The sequence below is a fragment of the Panthera pardus genome, unplaced genomic scaffold (genome assembly GCF_024362965.1).
Source record: "Panthera pardus isolate Hobbes unplaced genomic scaffold, ASM2436296v1 HiC_scaffold_10, whole genome shotgun sequence".
NCBI classification, from domain to species: Eukaryota; Metazoa; Chordata; class Mammalia; order Carnivora; family Felidae; genus Panthera; species Panthera pardus.
Genome location: NW_026526655.1, coordinates 60,159,905 through 60,176,738, shown reverse-complemented (window position 1 = coordinate 60,176,738; position 16,834 = coordinate 60,159,905). Strand labels below are relative to the sequence as shown.

The 16,834-nt window shown below is 41.1% G+C and overlaps 1 protein-coding gene across 4 annotated transcripts in view; it reads left to right on the top strand.

The window, feature by feature from the left end:
- RAPGEF4 (Rap guanine nucleotide exchange factor 4) overlaps positions 1-16,834 on the top strand; it is a 290,079-nt gene that overhangs the window by 41,208 nt on the left and 232,037 nt on the right. For 3 of the 4 annotated variants that reach the window (XM_053907653.1, XM_053907652.1, XM_053907669.1), the window contains exons 2-3: positions 7,528-7,670; positions 11,051-11,139. In XM_053907653.1, coding sequence (XP_053763628.1) covers positions 7,528-7,670; positions 11,051-11,139 — 232 coding nt within the window. Of the gene's footprint in view, positions 1-7,527; positions 7,671-11,050; positions 11,140-16,834 lie in introns of those variants that run through there. The other variant, XM_053907656.1, reaches the window with a different exon arrangement.

The window sequence follows — 16,834 nt, the reverse complement described above, 5'->3', positions numbered from 1 at the left end:
TCAGAGAAGAGAGACTTTTTTTTTAATTAGTAATTTTTTTAAATTTTATTTTTTATTTTTTAAAATTTACATCCAAATTCGTTAGCATATAGTGCAACAATGATTTCAGGAGTAGATTCCTTAGTGCCCCTTACCCATTTAGCCCATGCTCCCTCCCACAACCCCTCCAGCAACCCTCAGTTTGTTCTCCATATTTATGAGTCTCTTCTGTTTTGTCCCCCTCCCTTTTTTATATTATTTTTGTTTCCCTTCCCTTATGTTCATCTGTTTTGTCTCTTAAAGTGCTCATATGAGTGAAGTCATATGATTTTTGTCTTTCTCTGACTGACTAAGTTCACTTAGCATAATACCATCCAGTTCCATCCACATAGTTGCAAATGGCAAGATTTCATTGTTTTTGATTGCTGAGTAATACTCCATTGTGTATATATACCACATCTTCTTTATCCGTTCATCCATCGATGGACATTTGGGCTCTTTCCATACTTTGGCTATTGTTGTTAGTGCTGCTATAAACATGGGGGTGCATGTGTCCCTTCGAAACAGCACACCTGTATCCCGTGGATAAATGCCTAGTAGTGCAATTGCTGGGTCGTAGGGTAGTTCTATGTTTAGTTTTTTGAGGAACCTCCATACTGTTTCCCAGAGTGGCTGCACCAGCTTGCATTCCCACCAACAATGCAGAAGAGATCCTCTTTCTCCACATCCTCGCCAACATCTGTTGTTGCCTGAGTTGTTAATGTTAGCCATTCTGACAGGTGTAAGGTGGTATCTCACTGTGGTTTTGATTTGTATTTCCCTGATGATGAGTGATGTTGAGCATTTTTTCATGTGTCGGTTGGCCATCTGGATGTCTTCTTTGGAGAAGTGTCTATTCATGTCTTCTGCCCATTTCTTCACTGGATTATTTGTTTTCTGGGGTGTCGAATTTGATAAGTTCTTTATAGATTTTGGATACTAACCCTTTATCTGATATGTCATTTGCAAATATCTTCTCCCATTCTGTCGGTTGCCTTTTAGTTTTGCTGATTGTTTCCTTCGCTGTGCAGAAGCTTTTTATTTTAATGAGGTCCCAGTAGTTCATTTTTGCTTTTGTTTCCCTTGCTTCTGGAGACATGTTGAGTAAGAAGTTGCTGTGGCCAAGATCAAAGAGGTTTTTGCCTGCTTTCTCCTTGAGGATTTTGATGGCTTCCTGTCTTACATTGAGGTCTGTCATCCATTTTGAGTTTCTTTTTGTGTATGGTATAAGAAAGTGGTCCAGGTTCATTCTTCTGCATGTCGCTGTCCAGTTTTCCCAGCACCACTTGCTGAAGAGGCTGTCTTTATTCCATTGGATATCTTTTCCTGCTTTGTCAAAGATTAGTTGGCCATACGTTTGTGGGTCCATTTCTGGGTTCTCTATTCTGTTCCATTGATCTGAGTGTCTGTTCTTGTGCCAGTACCATACTGCCTTGATGGTTACAGCTTTGTAGTATAGCTTGAAGTCTGGGATTGTGATGCCTCCTGCTTTGGTTTTCTTTTTCAAGATTGCTTTGGCTAGTCAGGGTCTTTTCTGGTTCCATACAAATTTTAGGATTATTTGTTCTAGCTCTGTGAAGAATGCTGGTGTTATTTTGATAGGGATTGCATTGAATATGTAGATTGCTTTGGGTCATATCGACATTTTAACAATATTTGTTCTTCCTATCCAGGAGCATGGAATCTTCTTCCAATTTTTTGTGTCTTCTTCAATTCTTTCACAAGCTTTCTGTAGCTTTCAGCGGATAGATTTTTCACCTCTTTGGTTAGATTTATTCCTAGGTCAGAGAAGAGAGACACTATAAGGAAAAGCTCCATGAAGGAAGTAAACACCAAGCTGGTCATAAGGAAATGAGTCAATGTGAGAAAGTAACTTCCTGTCTGTATTGTTTTTTATTGCTGTGGAACAAATTACCACAAACTTAGTGGCTCAGAACAGCATACATTTATTATCTCGCCATTTCCATGGGGCAAGTTCCTGGACATGCTTGTCTGAATCCTCTGCTCAGGGTCTTAAAGGCTGAAATCAAGGTGCTTACTGGGCTGTGCTCTTTTCTGGGGCTTAGGGACACCTTTTAAGCTCACATAGTTGTTGGTAGAATTAAGTTCCTTGCAGCTGTAGGACTGAGATCCCTGTTTTCTTGCTGGCTGCCAGCCAGGGGTCTCACGTATTCCTCACCATGCCGCTCTCTTGCAACATGGCAGTGTCCTTCTTCAAGGCCAGCAGAAGAATCTCCAACTTCCTCCACTTGATTGGAAGTGGATGATTCACTTGATTATGTCAGGCCCACTAGGGGAAAAAAACCTCCCTTTTGATTAACTTGAAGTCAACTGATTAGGAACCCTAATTATATCTGCAAAATCTCTTTATCTTTGTCATAACATAATCATGGGAGTGATAGCTTTACACTTTTGCCATGCTCCTATGGACCAAAAGCAAATTCCAGCTCCTGCCCACACTCAAAGACATTATACGAGGATGTGGGTCATTGGTGGTTGATCTAAGATCCTGCCTATCACAGTGTCTTCTTTTGTAAATGATTCTTTCTATTGTTTTTGAACATGTTTTAAAAGTGAGGTTTTTTTTTTCCTTTTTAAGCGATTTGAAAAATGGTCCTGGGGTGTCACATGCCAGGCTAAGAAAAATAACTTCCCTGAACTTGGAGCTTTCACTTACTTTTACTTGAGGGAGCAGCTGTACACATTTATGAAGGGAATGGAAAGGATCCTGGAGTGAGTTATAATTAGAGAAGCCCACATCATCATTTTGAAATACTGCAAGAGCTTCTGAACTGGTCTCTTACCTGCTGGTCTTTATTCCCTCACATCTGCCTCTACTTGCCAAGGTGATCTTTCGAAATCCACATCCAACCATGCCGCTACTCTTCTTAAAATACTTGTGCTGGCTGTTAGATGGAACCCAGCTCTCCAGCCTCCTAGGAGGGGACTGCCATGCTGTTCAGCTTCATGTCCCAACACAAGCTTCACGTGCCTTTCATTCACACGGAACTGAGGCAGTGGCAGGAGGAGTTAAGAGGAGGGGGTGGATTTGAAAGACATTGAGTAGGTAGAATTACCTGCATGTGGGGAGGGTGAGGATGAGGCTGCTCCATCCATGGGAATAAGGAGTGCAGGTGCAGTAGCAGATGTAGGAGAGAAGAAGAGTTAGTTTGAGGTTGCTGTAGAGCCCCACCGTCACACACCAAGGACTTGTTGCAAGCTTCGCTATCTACTGGGTGCTGTGGAATCTATAAAAGAAGTGCCAGGCATGAGCTCTACAGAGATGAAAATCCATGTGGCATTAGGAAATTGTGGATTCACAAGAGAAGAGGGGCAAAGAAGGATTATCACCAGCGGTAGATTAGAGAGGTGGGATGGTAAAAATGTTAGTTAATAGCTGAATGCAATTTTCTGCATTCCGTGGAGTACCCAGTAAAAGCAATGACAGATAAAACATTGCTTTTCATTGTTTCTGTGGCTTCAGTGTTTATACATGGGGGAAACATTATTAGGACCTCATCTGGGGATGCCTGAAGAAAATATCAGGAAGAGAGGTTTCAAAGTTGTTCTGGTTATCTCAAATTAGCTTTGTCTTTTCAAGTGTCTTTGGTCACCTGGCCTTATACAATCTTGTTACGAATCTTGAAGTTCTTTTGTGCTTGTTTTGGACTGGATGGAAGTACTTACATTTTTCTTCTGTTTTTTATTTCTTCTGGAGAATGTTGGGCCAAAAATGTTTTTAAGCTGTCTTCCTAATGTGAGACGTGCTCTAGGAAGAATGCACAAAAATGGGATGCTGCTTTCCTTTTTAATGGAAGATGGATTCTAATCCCCACGTATCTTTTTTCCTGTGTAACTAAGTAGAATCCACCATGTCGATGCCCAGTTAATTTCCAGCTCATCTGGTCCTCGTGATTCTTCCCATGGTCGTTGAAATGCTGTCATTGCTTTAGAGCTGCAGGCCAGTGTCAGAATGCTGGGGCAGCAGCCCATGGAGTTCACACGGCTGCTTGCTGTGTCTGGGTGTGACATCCTACTGGTGCCAACACTGCCTCCTGTGAAGTGCGCCCCGCTGGCATGGCTCCTCACCGAGGGGTGCCTCTGCCAGTTGCGGTCGCCCTCAGTGCCTGTGAAACGCGTTCTCACTGAGCACACAAAGACACTTGTTGAAATTCATTTGTACCCCTTGATTAACTGCTCAAGTTCTAGCCCCTGTTTCAAAGCCCCTTCACTTTGGGAACATACCTTCTGGTAGGGAATTGATAAAGCCCTAACAAATGGCCAATAGGTGGAAGGAGGCTCTTGTTCTGATGGGCCGTATCTTCCCTGATAAAGCCTGCAAACCTTCCACCTCTTTCAGGAACTTGGTTATCTCATAAACTGGGCACTAGTGTGTCAGGATTTCCCCTCCTCCTTTCTGGGAAGCAGAGTCCAAGCCCTTTCACTAGAGGTTAGTTGGAAGGCTAGCCAAAGTTGTGGGCACACTTTTTGAGTTTAGTTTTCTTGGGCCTGAAAGTGTGATGGAGGCAGGTGAAGAGCCTCTTAAGTAAGCTTTCATGAGTTTAGGTCTTCCCCTTAGGGACGGCCTTCTGTTCATGTTCTCTAAAAATGGTCATCTCTCATGGTGGGATCTGTCTTCCTCCTACAATGTCCCAAGTTCCTTGGAACTCTGGTGCATCCAGTCCTGACTTCTATGTTGGTCTAGGTGCTAATAAGTGATTCTGTGATAACAGTCCCCCAACCCTACATACATACACACATACACACGTACACACACACCCCAAATCTCAGTAGCTTCACCCAATGGAGGTTTATTTGTCACTTGCACAAAGTCTCCATCTTGTGGCTATAACATCTGAAACACATACTTTCTGTATTAGTTTCCTAGGACTCTCAAACAAAATACCACAAGCTAGGTGGATTTAAAAAATTTTTTGGTGTTTTTGTGTTTGGTGTTTGGTGGTCTCACAGTTTTGGTGACTGGAAGTCCAAAATCAAGTTAGCAGGGCCACGTTCTCCTGATGGCTCTAGAGGAGGACCCTTTCTTGCTTCTTTGTAGTTTCTGGTGGTTGCCAGCAATTCTCGGGGTTCCTTGGCTTGTAGTTGCATTACTTCAATCTCTGCCTCTACCTTCACATGGCCATCTTCCCTGTGTTTCCATGCCTCAATTCCCTTCTTTTTATAAGAACACCAGTCCTTGGATTATGGCCCACCCTAATCAGTATGACTGATTAAGTTGATTACATCTGCAAAGGCCTTATTTCCAAATAAGGCCACACTCACAGATATTGGATGTTAGGACTTCAACATATTTTATGGGAGGGACACAATTCAACTTGTAATGCTGTAGAGTTGTGGCTTAGGAAAAGAGAGATGGAAGACATCCTGTGGCTCTTAACAGTCTCATCGCAGAAGTAATAAAGGACAGTTTGTTCACAGTCCACTAGCCACAACATGACTCCAACATAACTGCAAGGGAAGATGGTAAATTCAGGGAAGCACACGGGTATTCAGTGAGAATTACTGGTCTCAGTCACATCCTTGACCAGCTCATTTCTTCTGGTCCCAGAAGTCTCCAGAGCACATGAGGCTGCATGGTTTCTGTGAAATGTGAAATATCTGTCAAGGAACACCATATGATCCTGCAAAGCATATTGTAAGAATGGACTTGGAAAACTGCTTAAAGGAAAGAAAGGAAACAGTTTTTATAATACGTAAAACTCTCCTATTTTTGTTTGGTTTTTTGGTTCATCTTAATCCAGAGAATACAAGATGGTGGTCAACAAGTTGGATCTAGTCCATAGATGGTGTGTGTGTGTGTGTGTGTGTGTAGTCTACACAATGTTTAAGAAATGCAAACAAAGATCTAGATATCTTTCCTTAAACAGTTGGAAGATATGACAACATCTGGGCCCATGTGTCCACAGAAAACCAGTAATAAGGAAAACAGCTAAGTAAGACCTGTTCCTTTTAGCAGTCCCATCTCTGCAGTTCATTCTGATGCCCACCATTCCCTAGAGTATTGCTAACATTGAGGCTTAGTATCAGCTCTTATTTATCTTTGAGCTTTCACCATTGTTTTCATATAGTAGAGATTTTTTTCCCCTTATATTTGGCTCTTTTTACCTATTTGATTTATCTGATTGGCCACTGCCAATCAGACATTTGTGTTTGTGACTTCCAATTTTAAATAAAACCTGAGTTTTCGTGTATTTTATCACATCCTGGTGATTCTAAAGGATTAAGCAATACCCAGAAGCTTGAACTGTGCTTGAACTCATGACTCAGAGACTGATTCCCACTTTAGCCATCTGTAAAGGAAAAACTCCTCCCGTGTTTCCTTCACTGTCTCCACTACTATGGTAACCCAACACTTCTGACACCAATGTGTGGGTTTTCCACAGCAAAGCAATTCTGTGCTTTGTCTCCTACAGTTCAACTCAATTCAATTCAATTGTGACACTATCTACCTGGAGAGAGCATCAGATCCCCCAGGTTATGGGCTCAGCCCACCAGACTGCCCTGTCAGAAACACTTCAGATGCCAATTAAAAGTCCAGGTTGTCACCTGTGCTGGCCAGTCACTGTAAATCAGAGAGGTTCCTACACCCTCTACCTCAGGTTTGATTAATGTACTACCGTGGCTCACAGAACTCAGGAAAAAGTTTACTTAACTAGTTTGCTGGTTTTTTTGTTTTTTATCTTTTTTTAATAAAAAAAAATATAATTTAGGAACAGCCAGATGGAAGAGATGCATAAGGCAAGCTGTAGGAAGGAGCATGGAGCTTCCATGATCTTTCCCAGCATGTCATTTTCCCCAAATCTTCACATGTTCACCAACGTGGAAGTTCTCCGAGCCCCATAGTTCAGGGATTTTTATGGAGGCTTCATTATGTAGGCATGGCTGATTAAATCATTGGCCTTTGGTGATTGAACTCAATCTGCAGACTTCTCCCCAGATGTTAGGAGGTGGGCCTGCAAGTTTCAGCCCTCTAATCACATGGTTGGTTCCCTTAGCAACCAGCCTCCATCCTTAGGTTACCTAAGGGTTTTCCAAATGTTACCTTAGTAACATAAATGCAGTTGTAAAGAGAGGGTCTTGTTATAAATAATAAGACAGCCATTTTACCTTTATGCCTCTGAAATATCTCAGGAACAAAGGACAAAAGACCAACTAGCATAACAGAAGATGCCCCTATGGCTCTTATGTAGAAAATCACAAGAGTTTTAGGAGCTATGTATAAGGAACAGTGGGTAGAGACCACTATATTCCTTACTATAAATCAAGAGTATTACACCATCTGTAATAGTTGTGATTTAAGGTGAATAGTTAACAAAAGCCTAGCCTAAGCACAGCCTAACCTGTGATGGGGATAAGTGTATAAATGTTTGCAATGAAATACTTGTAATTGGGATGGTTGCATAAACTTGAATATAATTAACATAATGCATATTGATTGAAGTAAATCCTTGTTGATACAGCTTTTTGTGCCTTTTCTCCCCTTTATAGACCGTTGGAACGATCCAGTGAAGATGTGGATATCATCTTTACAAGGCTAAAAGAAGTTAAGGCTTTTGAGAAATTTCATCCAAATCTTCTTCATCAGATTTGTTTATGTGGTTATTATGAGAATCTGGAAAAAGGAATTACATGTAAGAAATGCAACTTCAGTGGAGTATTTTCATGTATGGTTTGTGCTCATTTGCAGTTATCCTATGGGGCTAGATAACACATGGAGTATATATGTGCCAAATATTTGAGCTTCAACCAAAGGTATTAGGCTGACATTTCCCTTTGCTTTGTTTATTCATTTCCCTGTAGGCATTTCCTTCACTTTATTCACAGCATGTAAATGGATCTTCCAGGGTAGCTTGGAAGATAGATCTGGAAGGATGTACTGATTCATATATTCAGCTAAATCCTTAGACACTCAAATATAAAAAGTAAAATGATCAGGTAATAGCTGTATTTAAAAAATATTTTTGGGGTGCTTGGGTAGCTCAGTGGTTGGGCCTCTGACTTTGGCTCAGGTCATGATCTCACGATTTGTGGGTTCGCGCCCCGTGCCAGGCTCTGTGCTGACAGCTAAAAGCCGGGAGCCTGCTTCAGATTCTGTGTCTCCCTCTCTTTCTGCCCCTTCCCAGCTTGTGCTCTCTCTCTCAAAAATAACTATTTAAAAAAAATTTTTTTGAAAAAGTAAAAAAAAAATTTTATCATTAAAAAAGAATGCTTTTCCATCTGTTGGGACACTTTTATGCTGCAGCCACAGAAAACCCCCATCCAACTATCATGAATATCAGTTATTCAAGAGGGAAAATTCAAGGAAGGAAAAATTAATTAGTCATATTCAAGAAGTCTTGAGATAGGAAGGCTTCAGAGTTAATTAAGTGACTCAAAGACATTACTAAGGTCATATGGCTCTCCCATTTTGTTTTTGTTTTTGTGTTTGTTTTTGTTTTGTATATGTTTTGCCATGCATCCTCAGGTGTTGGCTTTTATTCTCAGACTTGACCCAAATGATTGACAGCTATAGCAGTTAGAGATATTACATGTATTGGGAGGGGAAATTCCCCCCTACCCTTCATGATTCTTTTGGCTGGTCCAGTAGATTGACACAAGACAGATTAACAGGAGAAAAAAAAATTAATTTCGTACATGCAGTGGTCTCACAGATATGGGACCTAAGAAGTAACCATAGCAATCTGTTTATATACCTTTTAGATAAAGAAGCACTAAGTTTGTAGAAAACCAATGACAAAGAAACTTAGACTTGGGTACTAATTAGTGAAGAAACTAAGCACGGTTTGTTTATAAAACCTTCTCAGCCCTGAATTCTCTATCTCTGGTGATAAGGATGTCTATCTCCTGGTGCAGGAAGGGTACCTTTCACATGGGAGACTTATTTCCTGCTTTCTGGGGGACACAGTAGAGGGTCAGAATGTCCTTGCACTGACTGTTTCTCAATCAGCTTTAATTCAAAATAATCAATATGCCACTTTGGCCTTGAGCCCCATCATATGCCAATACAAAGATATCCTGTTGTGTCTATTTTCCTCTTGTGTCTATTTTCAGAAGTCCCCAGTAGACTTCCTGTTTGCTGGCCAGAATTGCATCATATGCCCACATCTAAACTGATCACTGTCAGAGATAATTGGATCACTGTGATTGGTTTGGACCAATCATGATTACTCCAGTGGAGCTTGGGAAGAAACCCTATGCTCAGAGCTCATAGTCCTATAGAGGAAGGTGGAAACTTGTATAAAATCTGTGTTAACTTAGATAAGAGGAGGGGAGGTATCATTCTGAGTGGGAGACCAACAGGGTCTGTCAGATATTACTGTAGAAAATTTGGAAGACAAGCAAAATAAAAATCATGTACAATCCCCAAACCCAGAGATTGCTATTAACACTTTATGTGTTTCCTTCAAGATGTCTTCCCACGTGTATCCATGCAAACATAGTCATACTTCTATTTAAAAAGTCATCTATACATATTGTTTTCAAGCCAGTATATCTTTGTCTTATAGATATCGGAAACTTCATTCTTTTGGGGATGAGACTCTATTTTCTGTTTCTTAAAACCATTTTCAGAATGAATCCTCCATGATTCATTTTGTAATGTAAAATTGATTGGCAAGTGAGAATGTCTTTGGGGGTCAAAAAGTTCATGACAGGGAAAACCCTAACTCTCAATAAAGTCACTTACAAAGACTGGGAATAGCAGAGTTATTGGAGAGGCCAGCTATAAACCCCTTAATCTCTCCTCTTAAGCTTATTATTGCACTTGTGTGGGGTGCCATTGTTGTTCTTGTCTTTCTGAAGCATGTCTGGGAGAGTTTCGAGCAGCTTGTCATTATTATAATGGCTTCTAGAAGCTTGCTCTTATGCAGGGAGTGCTAGCCTTGCCAGAACTCAGTTGTCCCACTGAGTTGTCATGTGATTCATTTAGTCACTTGACTTCTGACTCTAATTGCGAAATGAATTTTAAAATATCAGATCATTCAATCTAGTTATTTAGCCAGGATATTTAAAAGGATAGTTGGATTTGTATGAGATTTTTGAACCTGTATTTCAGAATGATTTTCCAAAGTACTGGTCTTAACATGGTATAAGAACTAAAGTTCTATCTAAATATCTAAGTGTTTTCTCTCTAAGATTACGAAAGTAAAATAAAATCGGGTTCAGAAATTTCTGATGAGAGTTATTTCCAAAGAGTAGTTAACTCCTAATGCCTAAAAGCAATGAATTTATAAAGCAAATAAGAAAGTGGACAGTGATGGGGTGCCTGGGTGGCTCAGTAGGTTGAGCATCTGACTTTGGCTCAGGTCATGATCTCACAGCTCGTGAGTTCGAGACCCGCGTTGGGCTCCATGTTGACAGCTCAGAGCCTGAAGCCTCCTTCCGATTCTGTGTCTCCCTCTCTCTCTGTCCTCCCCCTCTCGTGTTCTGTCTCTCTCACTCTCTCAAAAGTAAATAAATGTTAAAAAAAATTTAGAAAGTGGACAGTGACAATACTAGTTAAAAATTTTAAAGTAATTTTATTTTTCTTACTCATTTATTGGTTAGCTTAAAAGGAGACATTCTATTAAAAACTATTTTAATGCAAATAGATTTAGGAAATGGGGGTGATAGGATAGAATTTTGTTGAATCAAATAACCTTGTTAATATGTACCCCATCTAGAGTAATAATTTTCTAAGAATTGCAATACAATGAAATGTATTTAAGATAAATTACATAGAACATTAGTGAATTCTTAAATTCAAAGGATCTTCTAGCATTTAGGGTTATCATCCCTTATTACTTACTCTGTAAATATGAAAGAGTTCCCTTTAATAGAGTTCCACTTCATAGAATAAATAAGATATAGCTTTGTTGATAGATGAGGAAAAGAGAAATACGTCAAGCTTTTCTGAGAACAGATAGAGGAGGGGTGGTAAGCTTTGCTAATCCAAGTCATGCTTATAATGACCAGTGGTCATATGGTAAAATCAGCTTATATTGGTATATTTACCTTACTGTTTCTTTTTCAGTATTTCGCCAGGGTGATATTGGAACAAACTGGTATGCTGTCCTGGCAGGGTCTTTGGATGTGAAAGTATCTGAGACCAGCAGTCACCAGGTAAGATACCTTATCTTTTTTTTTTTTTTTAAGTAGGATTTATTAGTATTATTTTTAAAGACACATTAGGTCTATATATTTTATGCCATCAAAATTACATTTTCAAACTTTCAAAATGGCCTCTCTCCCATAGGAAGGAGTTCAACAAGTGTTTGTTGAATTCTTTTATTAAGTTACTTGAGAAGCATATATATTGCATGTTTTCCGTGGTTTGAGTATGGTGACAGGTATTGGAACACGAAGTGCAAGAACACATTGCCTGCCTTTCAGGAGCTTGCTATCTGGTTGGGAAATGCAAACAATTCAATTGCACAGTGGTGTATTGATGTTGTGTAAGTTGAAATGTGAGCAAAGGGGACAGAGAATCAAGTCTTCCTGGGTGTCTCCTCCTTCCTCCTTCTGGTATCCTAACTTTTCTGTGTCCTAGATGTGATCCCTCATCAGCCCTGTAGGTGCCACAGCGATGCAGGAGCAATGTGCTTGATACAATCTCCCTAAAAATCTTTCACAGTTGCTCTGCCTCATCTTCTCAAATGTGGAAGGGCTAATAATATATACGTATTTTCCTAAAGTGTGCTACTTGCTTACTTGATCTTCATTAGTGACCTTTGAGGAGCTTAGCATCCTAGGAGATAAAATTCATTTTCTCTCTTTTCCTCTCACAATATTTGTGAATATTTAAAATTGAACCCAGACTCTTCTTCAACATCTGCAATGACCCTTGTTCATCCTTATCCTTGGGGCCCAAATGTACAGAACTTTCCTGTTTGGAGTCAGGAACCTTGAATCTCAGAAGTCTAAAGGCCACCTTCAAGCCTCAGTATGAAAACGGCCCAACTTTTCTACCTGCATATTCAGGATTCATATAAAAACTGACGGAAGAGAATTGGCTAATTGTAAAATCGGAAAAAATTATCAAGAAAAATGTATAAATCAGCCAAGGGAATAAATAGCCTACAGCCAAGTATCATGTTTAAGATTCTGTCTCTAAGCCTTTTTCATATGTAACATACTCCAAATGGAGACACATTTATGATGCATTAAATCTGAGATTAAAAATTTTCAGGCATATGTGTGCATATTGGAGTTGGGGGCAGCCAACCATTTAAAAATGGAAAAGTATCCTAAAGATTGTTGATAAGGTGGGCATTTAGAGTTTGGAATAAAGCTGCCAATGTTATTCCCACTGTTATGGATGGGCAGAGTCTCAGGCCAGTGCCCACGTCCTGCTTAACCCATAGATACTTTTTCTGTGCATCACTACATAGAACTTTCCATTACAAACTGCCTGGGACCTGTGCCTGTCAACCTTGTTGGTACTGTCCCTCTCCCCTTCTCTCACAGAGCCAGTTATCTCCTGGAGTTCAGATGCCGAGGTGAGAGGTGAGTTTTTTATTCTTGTAAGCTGCCTCACTTTCTCAATGAACTGAGAGAACAACTACATTTCTTGGATATTTGCCATGTGCAGGGCAGTGTTCTAAGTATACCTGATAGGTATTTATTTACTCCTTTAATCCTCACAACAACCCTACGGGGTAGGTCATATTACTGTTCTCGTTTTACAGATGAGGCAGTTGAGGCCCTGACTGGTTAAATAACTTGCCCCAAGTAACCTATATAGAAATTGGGGGAACCACACTTCAAACCCAAGAAGTCAGCACCTGAACATAGGCTCTTAGACACTGCTCTGTAATTTTGACTCAAAAGAACTGTGATGAGGGTTTCCTGGGTGGCTGAGTCAGTTAAGGGTCCAACTTTTGATCTCAGCTCGGTTGCTGATTTCAGGGTCGTGAGTTCAAGCCCCACTTTGGGCTCTGCTCTAGGTGTAAAGCCTACTGAAAAAAATGTGGTGACTCATGCAAGTTCCCTCTTTCTGGTATGTGTCATCTTTTCAGATTTCCCCATGTCTCTTATCTCTGCACACCTTCCACCTGCAGACTGCTGTCCTGGAGGGTATCCTCGGGCTCCTTGCCCAGGGCTGTTCCTGATGTTTACCTTAACCGGGTCTCACTTGTGTGGAGGTGTGGAGGGGACAGGGCCTGTAGAGAATGGTTCTCCTTGCTCCTCCAGGTGGTTGTGAATGAGTGCTGATGGAGAGAGGGGAAGAACTGGTAAGAGATGGTGAGGAAAGAGAGGAAAGGGGACAAAGATGAGAATTAAGGGGGAGAAAGGTGAGAAGGAAAGGAAAACAGAGAGGAAAGAGAAGAAGGAAAAAGGCAGAGCAGATGTACCTAGGGGATGATAAATAACATCAGCATGAATATACTGATACATCAAATGTTCAAAGCTGACATGAGATTTTGATGGTATTAAGATAGTATGGCCAGAAGCTCCTGGAATCTTGCCCTGGACCAATTTTCTCATCATGGGGTTCTAGCAAGAATAGATGAGTAACACTTTGTTATTAACTGTGGGGTTTTAAAAATCTTAACAGACTTTTAACTTTAGCTGTGGTTTTTATCTCAGACCCAATTCCTAAGCTGGGCTTGGTCTTCTCTTAAGTTGTTAGGAGTTACTAGCTTTATACCAGATCTGGTTTACTGCCTCCTGTGTACTTCACCCCACACTGTCCAACCAGGGTTTTCTGGATTGATTTATATCACTAAGATATACGGAAGAGAAAGCTCATTGATGTCTACATCCTTCACCTCTCCAAAGAGGAGTCTGAGAAACAGAGAGGGCCCAGCCTTCCAGCCAACTCAGACTGCAGGACACCTGCAGTGTCAGGACACCTGTCACCTGCAGGACATGGTTACAGCCACCTGGGAGAAAGAAGCTAAAGAGAATGAGCAAGATGGCTGAACCTCCTCCCATGGCAAGTTGCTTACAGGGAGAAATAAAAAAGCCACTTCCACCTGTGCTAGCCTTGTAATGGGCCCTGAATCTCTGCCCTCCAGCAATATGACCAAATCAGGGTGATTAGTAAGCCGATCAGAGTAGTTCTCTCTATAAGTCAAAGTTCTCCAGAGAAATAGAACAAATAAAAGATAGACAGATAGATAGGAATTTATTTTAAGGAACTGACTTATGTGACTGTGAGGGCTGGTAAGTTTGAAATCCATATGGCAAGCCAGCAGGCTGGCCATCAGGCAAAAGTTGATGCTGCAGTCATCAGTCTGAAAGCTGGAAACCCAGGCAGAATTCCTGTGTGGTAGTCTGGAAACAGAATTCTGTCTTCTTTGCGAGACCTCAAGAGAAACATGTTTGCTCTTAAGTCCTTCAATTGATTGGATGAAACCCACCTGCATTATGGAGGATAATTTGCTTCGTTTAAAGTGTACTGATCATAAATGTTAAAGATGTCTAAAAGATATTTTCACAGCAAAATATAGACTAATGTTTGACTAAACAAACTGGTTGCCATAGTCAAGTCAACACATAAAATTAACTATCAGCTGCCTCAGTTGGGAGTGAAATGGGGTTGGATAATGGGCCATGGGAGGAGAAGCAAGGAAAGACCTACAATTCCTACCCCTTGAGACCAGCAACAACTTTGCTAAGTGCCTTCACTGTGTTATACTTGCTAGGGATTCTGTGTGCATTAACTGACTTCATCTTTTGGCATTCATATTCTGTTTTACAACCGGGCTTGAAAACAAAGCTCAGCAACATCAGGTGTAACTTTCCCTGGGTCATACAAATGTATGTGGCCAAGTGAAGATTTGAATTCAGGTCTGACATATTCCAAATTTCACGTTCTTCCTGCTGCTCACACAGGAAAAAAAGGTGAGCAGGGAAGTAAAAGAAAAAGAAGAAAAGTTAAGAGACTAAGATAGTGAAGGAAAAAGAAAGGAGGTAACAGCACAAAAGAGTGAAATCTTTATAAGTGGGTAGGGCAGTTTCTTGCTAGCCTGACCCTCCATTTTCATTCAAGTCTCTTAGTGGCCTTTCTTCTCATCAGAGGGTCAGAAATCAGAGATGGTGATGATAAATTCCCAAACTTAGAATCTCTAAGTTTCAGACATACCCTCAGTGGGGTGTTAGCTGAGCCAGAATGGCGGGATAAGAGCAGGAATAGATCATGGTAATGGAGCGCCCACTACAGGTAGCTGTGTGAAAAGCACTTTTCAAGCATTTTTTCATTGGCTATTAAGCTACAGCCCCCTTCCCCACCCCTGTTTAGTGCTATTATTAGTGTCACTTTACAGGTAGACGCTAAATAACTCTCCCAAGGTCACTCATCCATTAGGTATCAGAGCCAGTTCTTTGAGATTCTGAGGCTGAAGTTCTTGACCATTATGGCTGTATAGGTGCCAAGCAGAAGTAATAATGAATGTGGGGAGAAGCTTTTCCCCTGCAGCTCCGGCAACCACCCGCTGATTCCAGCTCAGAGCTCCACACCTCTCATCTCCAAGCCCACCTTGCAGGTGTTTGCTCCACCTGAGACATAATATCAGGGAAGACCCACTTCTCACACTCTGCTGGGCTGCCCCTGGGTGTGGGTTCCTCCTTCCACCACCTTTTAGATCAGTTAAATGAGCATGGTCCATCCCTTCAAAAGGTTTCTAGGCTAGAGGGTGGGGTAGATAAGTATGGGTGACAGGGGAGGGAGATTGAGGTACTATGTCCAAGGTGGAGGTGATAGGGTTAGAGTTTGGGTTGATAGGAGGTATGGGGACTGAGAGAAAGTGGGGATCCGGACTTGGTTAAAGAGGTGGATGGTGATGCCAGTAATTGAAATAAGGGCACATAAGAAAGAAAGCCCTTCACAGATTCTGATACAGTGTTTCTATGTCATATATTTATTAGGCATTATTGATCTGATGGAATTTTTTTTTCTGAACAAAATCACCCTTTTATATGGTGATAGGAAGAGATAACTATACATAAATTTGAAGAATACTAACGGCATAAATATTTTATTTGGCTCAGAAATTTATATTACCTTTCTGCCTGTTTTAATATAATGCTACTTTTTCTGCCTTTTCATCATTCCCTTATACTTTTTTGCTCACTGGATTAAAAAATCACAGCTTCTTGCCTTCTGTATTATTGGTTTTGCAGGTTCTTTTTGAATTCTTTGGACTCCAGGTTGAGGGTCACACTTATCTCCCATTAGTGGTATCCTACGAGCATAGTTATAGTAACTCTCATCATTTAGAAACCATTTCACTTCCATTGTTTTGTTTGAGCTGCCCTAGTAGGCAGACCCAACTGTGTTGTAACTTACTCAAGTCCCATGTGAATGAGTGGTCTGTTCAAGATGATACAGTGGTGACCCATAGAGCTGGAAATCCCCATGACTTCCTTACTCAATCCAGTACTCTGCTCTTGTCATCCTTACCTTTGGCCAGCATGTGTGGCCATTTGTGTGGATGTCTGTAAGGGGTCTTCAAAGGGTACTTGCTCCCAAGTGCCTACCGGTGTCCATGGGTGGTGGTAATGTATAGATCCTTCTTTGCCCCCTTGGATCACTGGTGCCCAAGATTCTGAAGAAAGCTGTTGATTCCACATTTTGGAAAAGTATTAAAACCACTCCACTCAGTGGTAATGTAAGCTTCAAGCCCTTTGCTGGGAGGAGGGGATCGAGACAAAGAGCCATTGGACTGTGGGGAACAAGGATGGCTTACCTCCCAGTTTTGCTTGGAGTTGGTCCACCTGGTCAGTTTCAAAACCACAAGTCTGCCAGCTGGGGAGGCATGACTTAGCAGCCAGACTCTTTCTCATCCTGTGGGTCTGCTCCCAACTCAGAGCA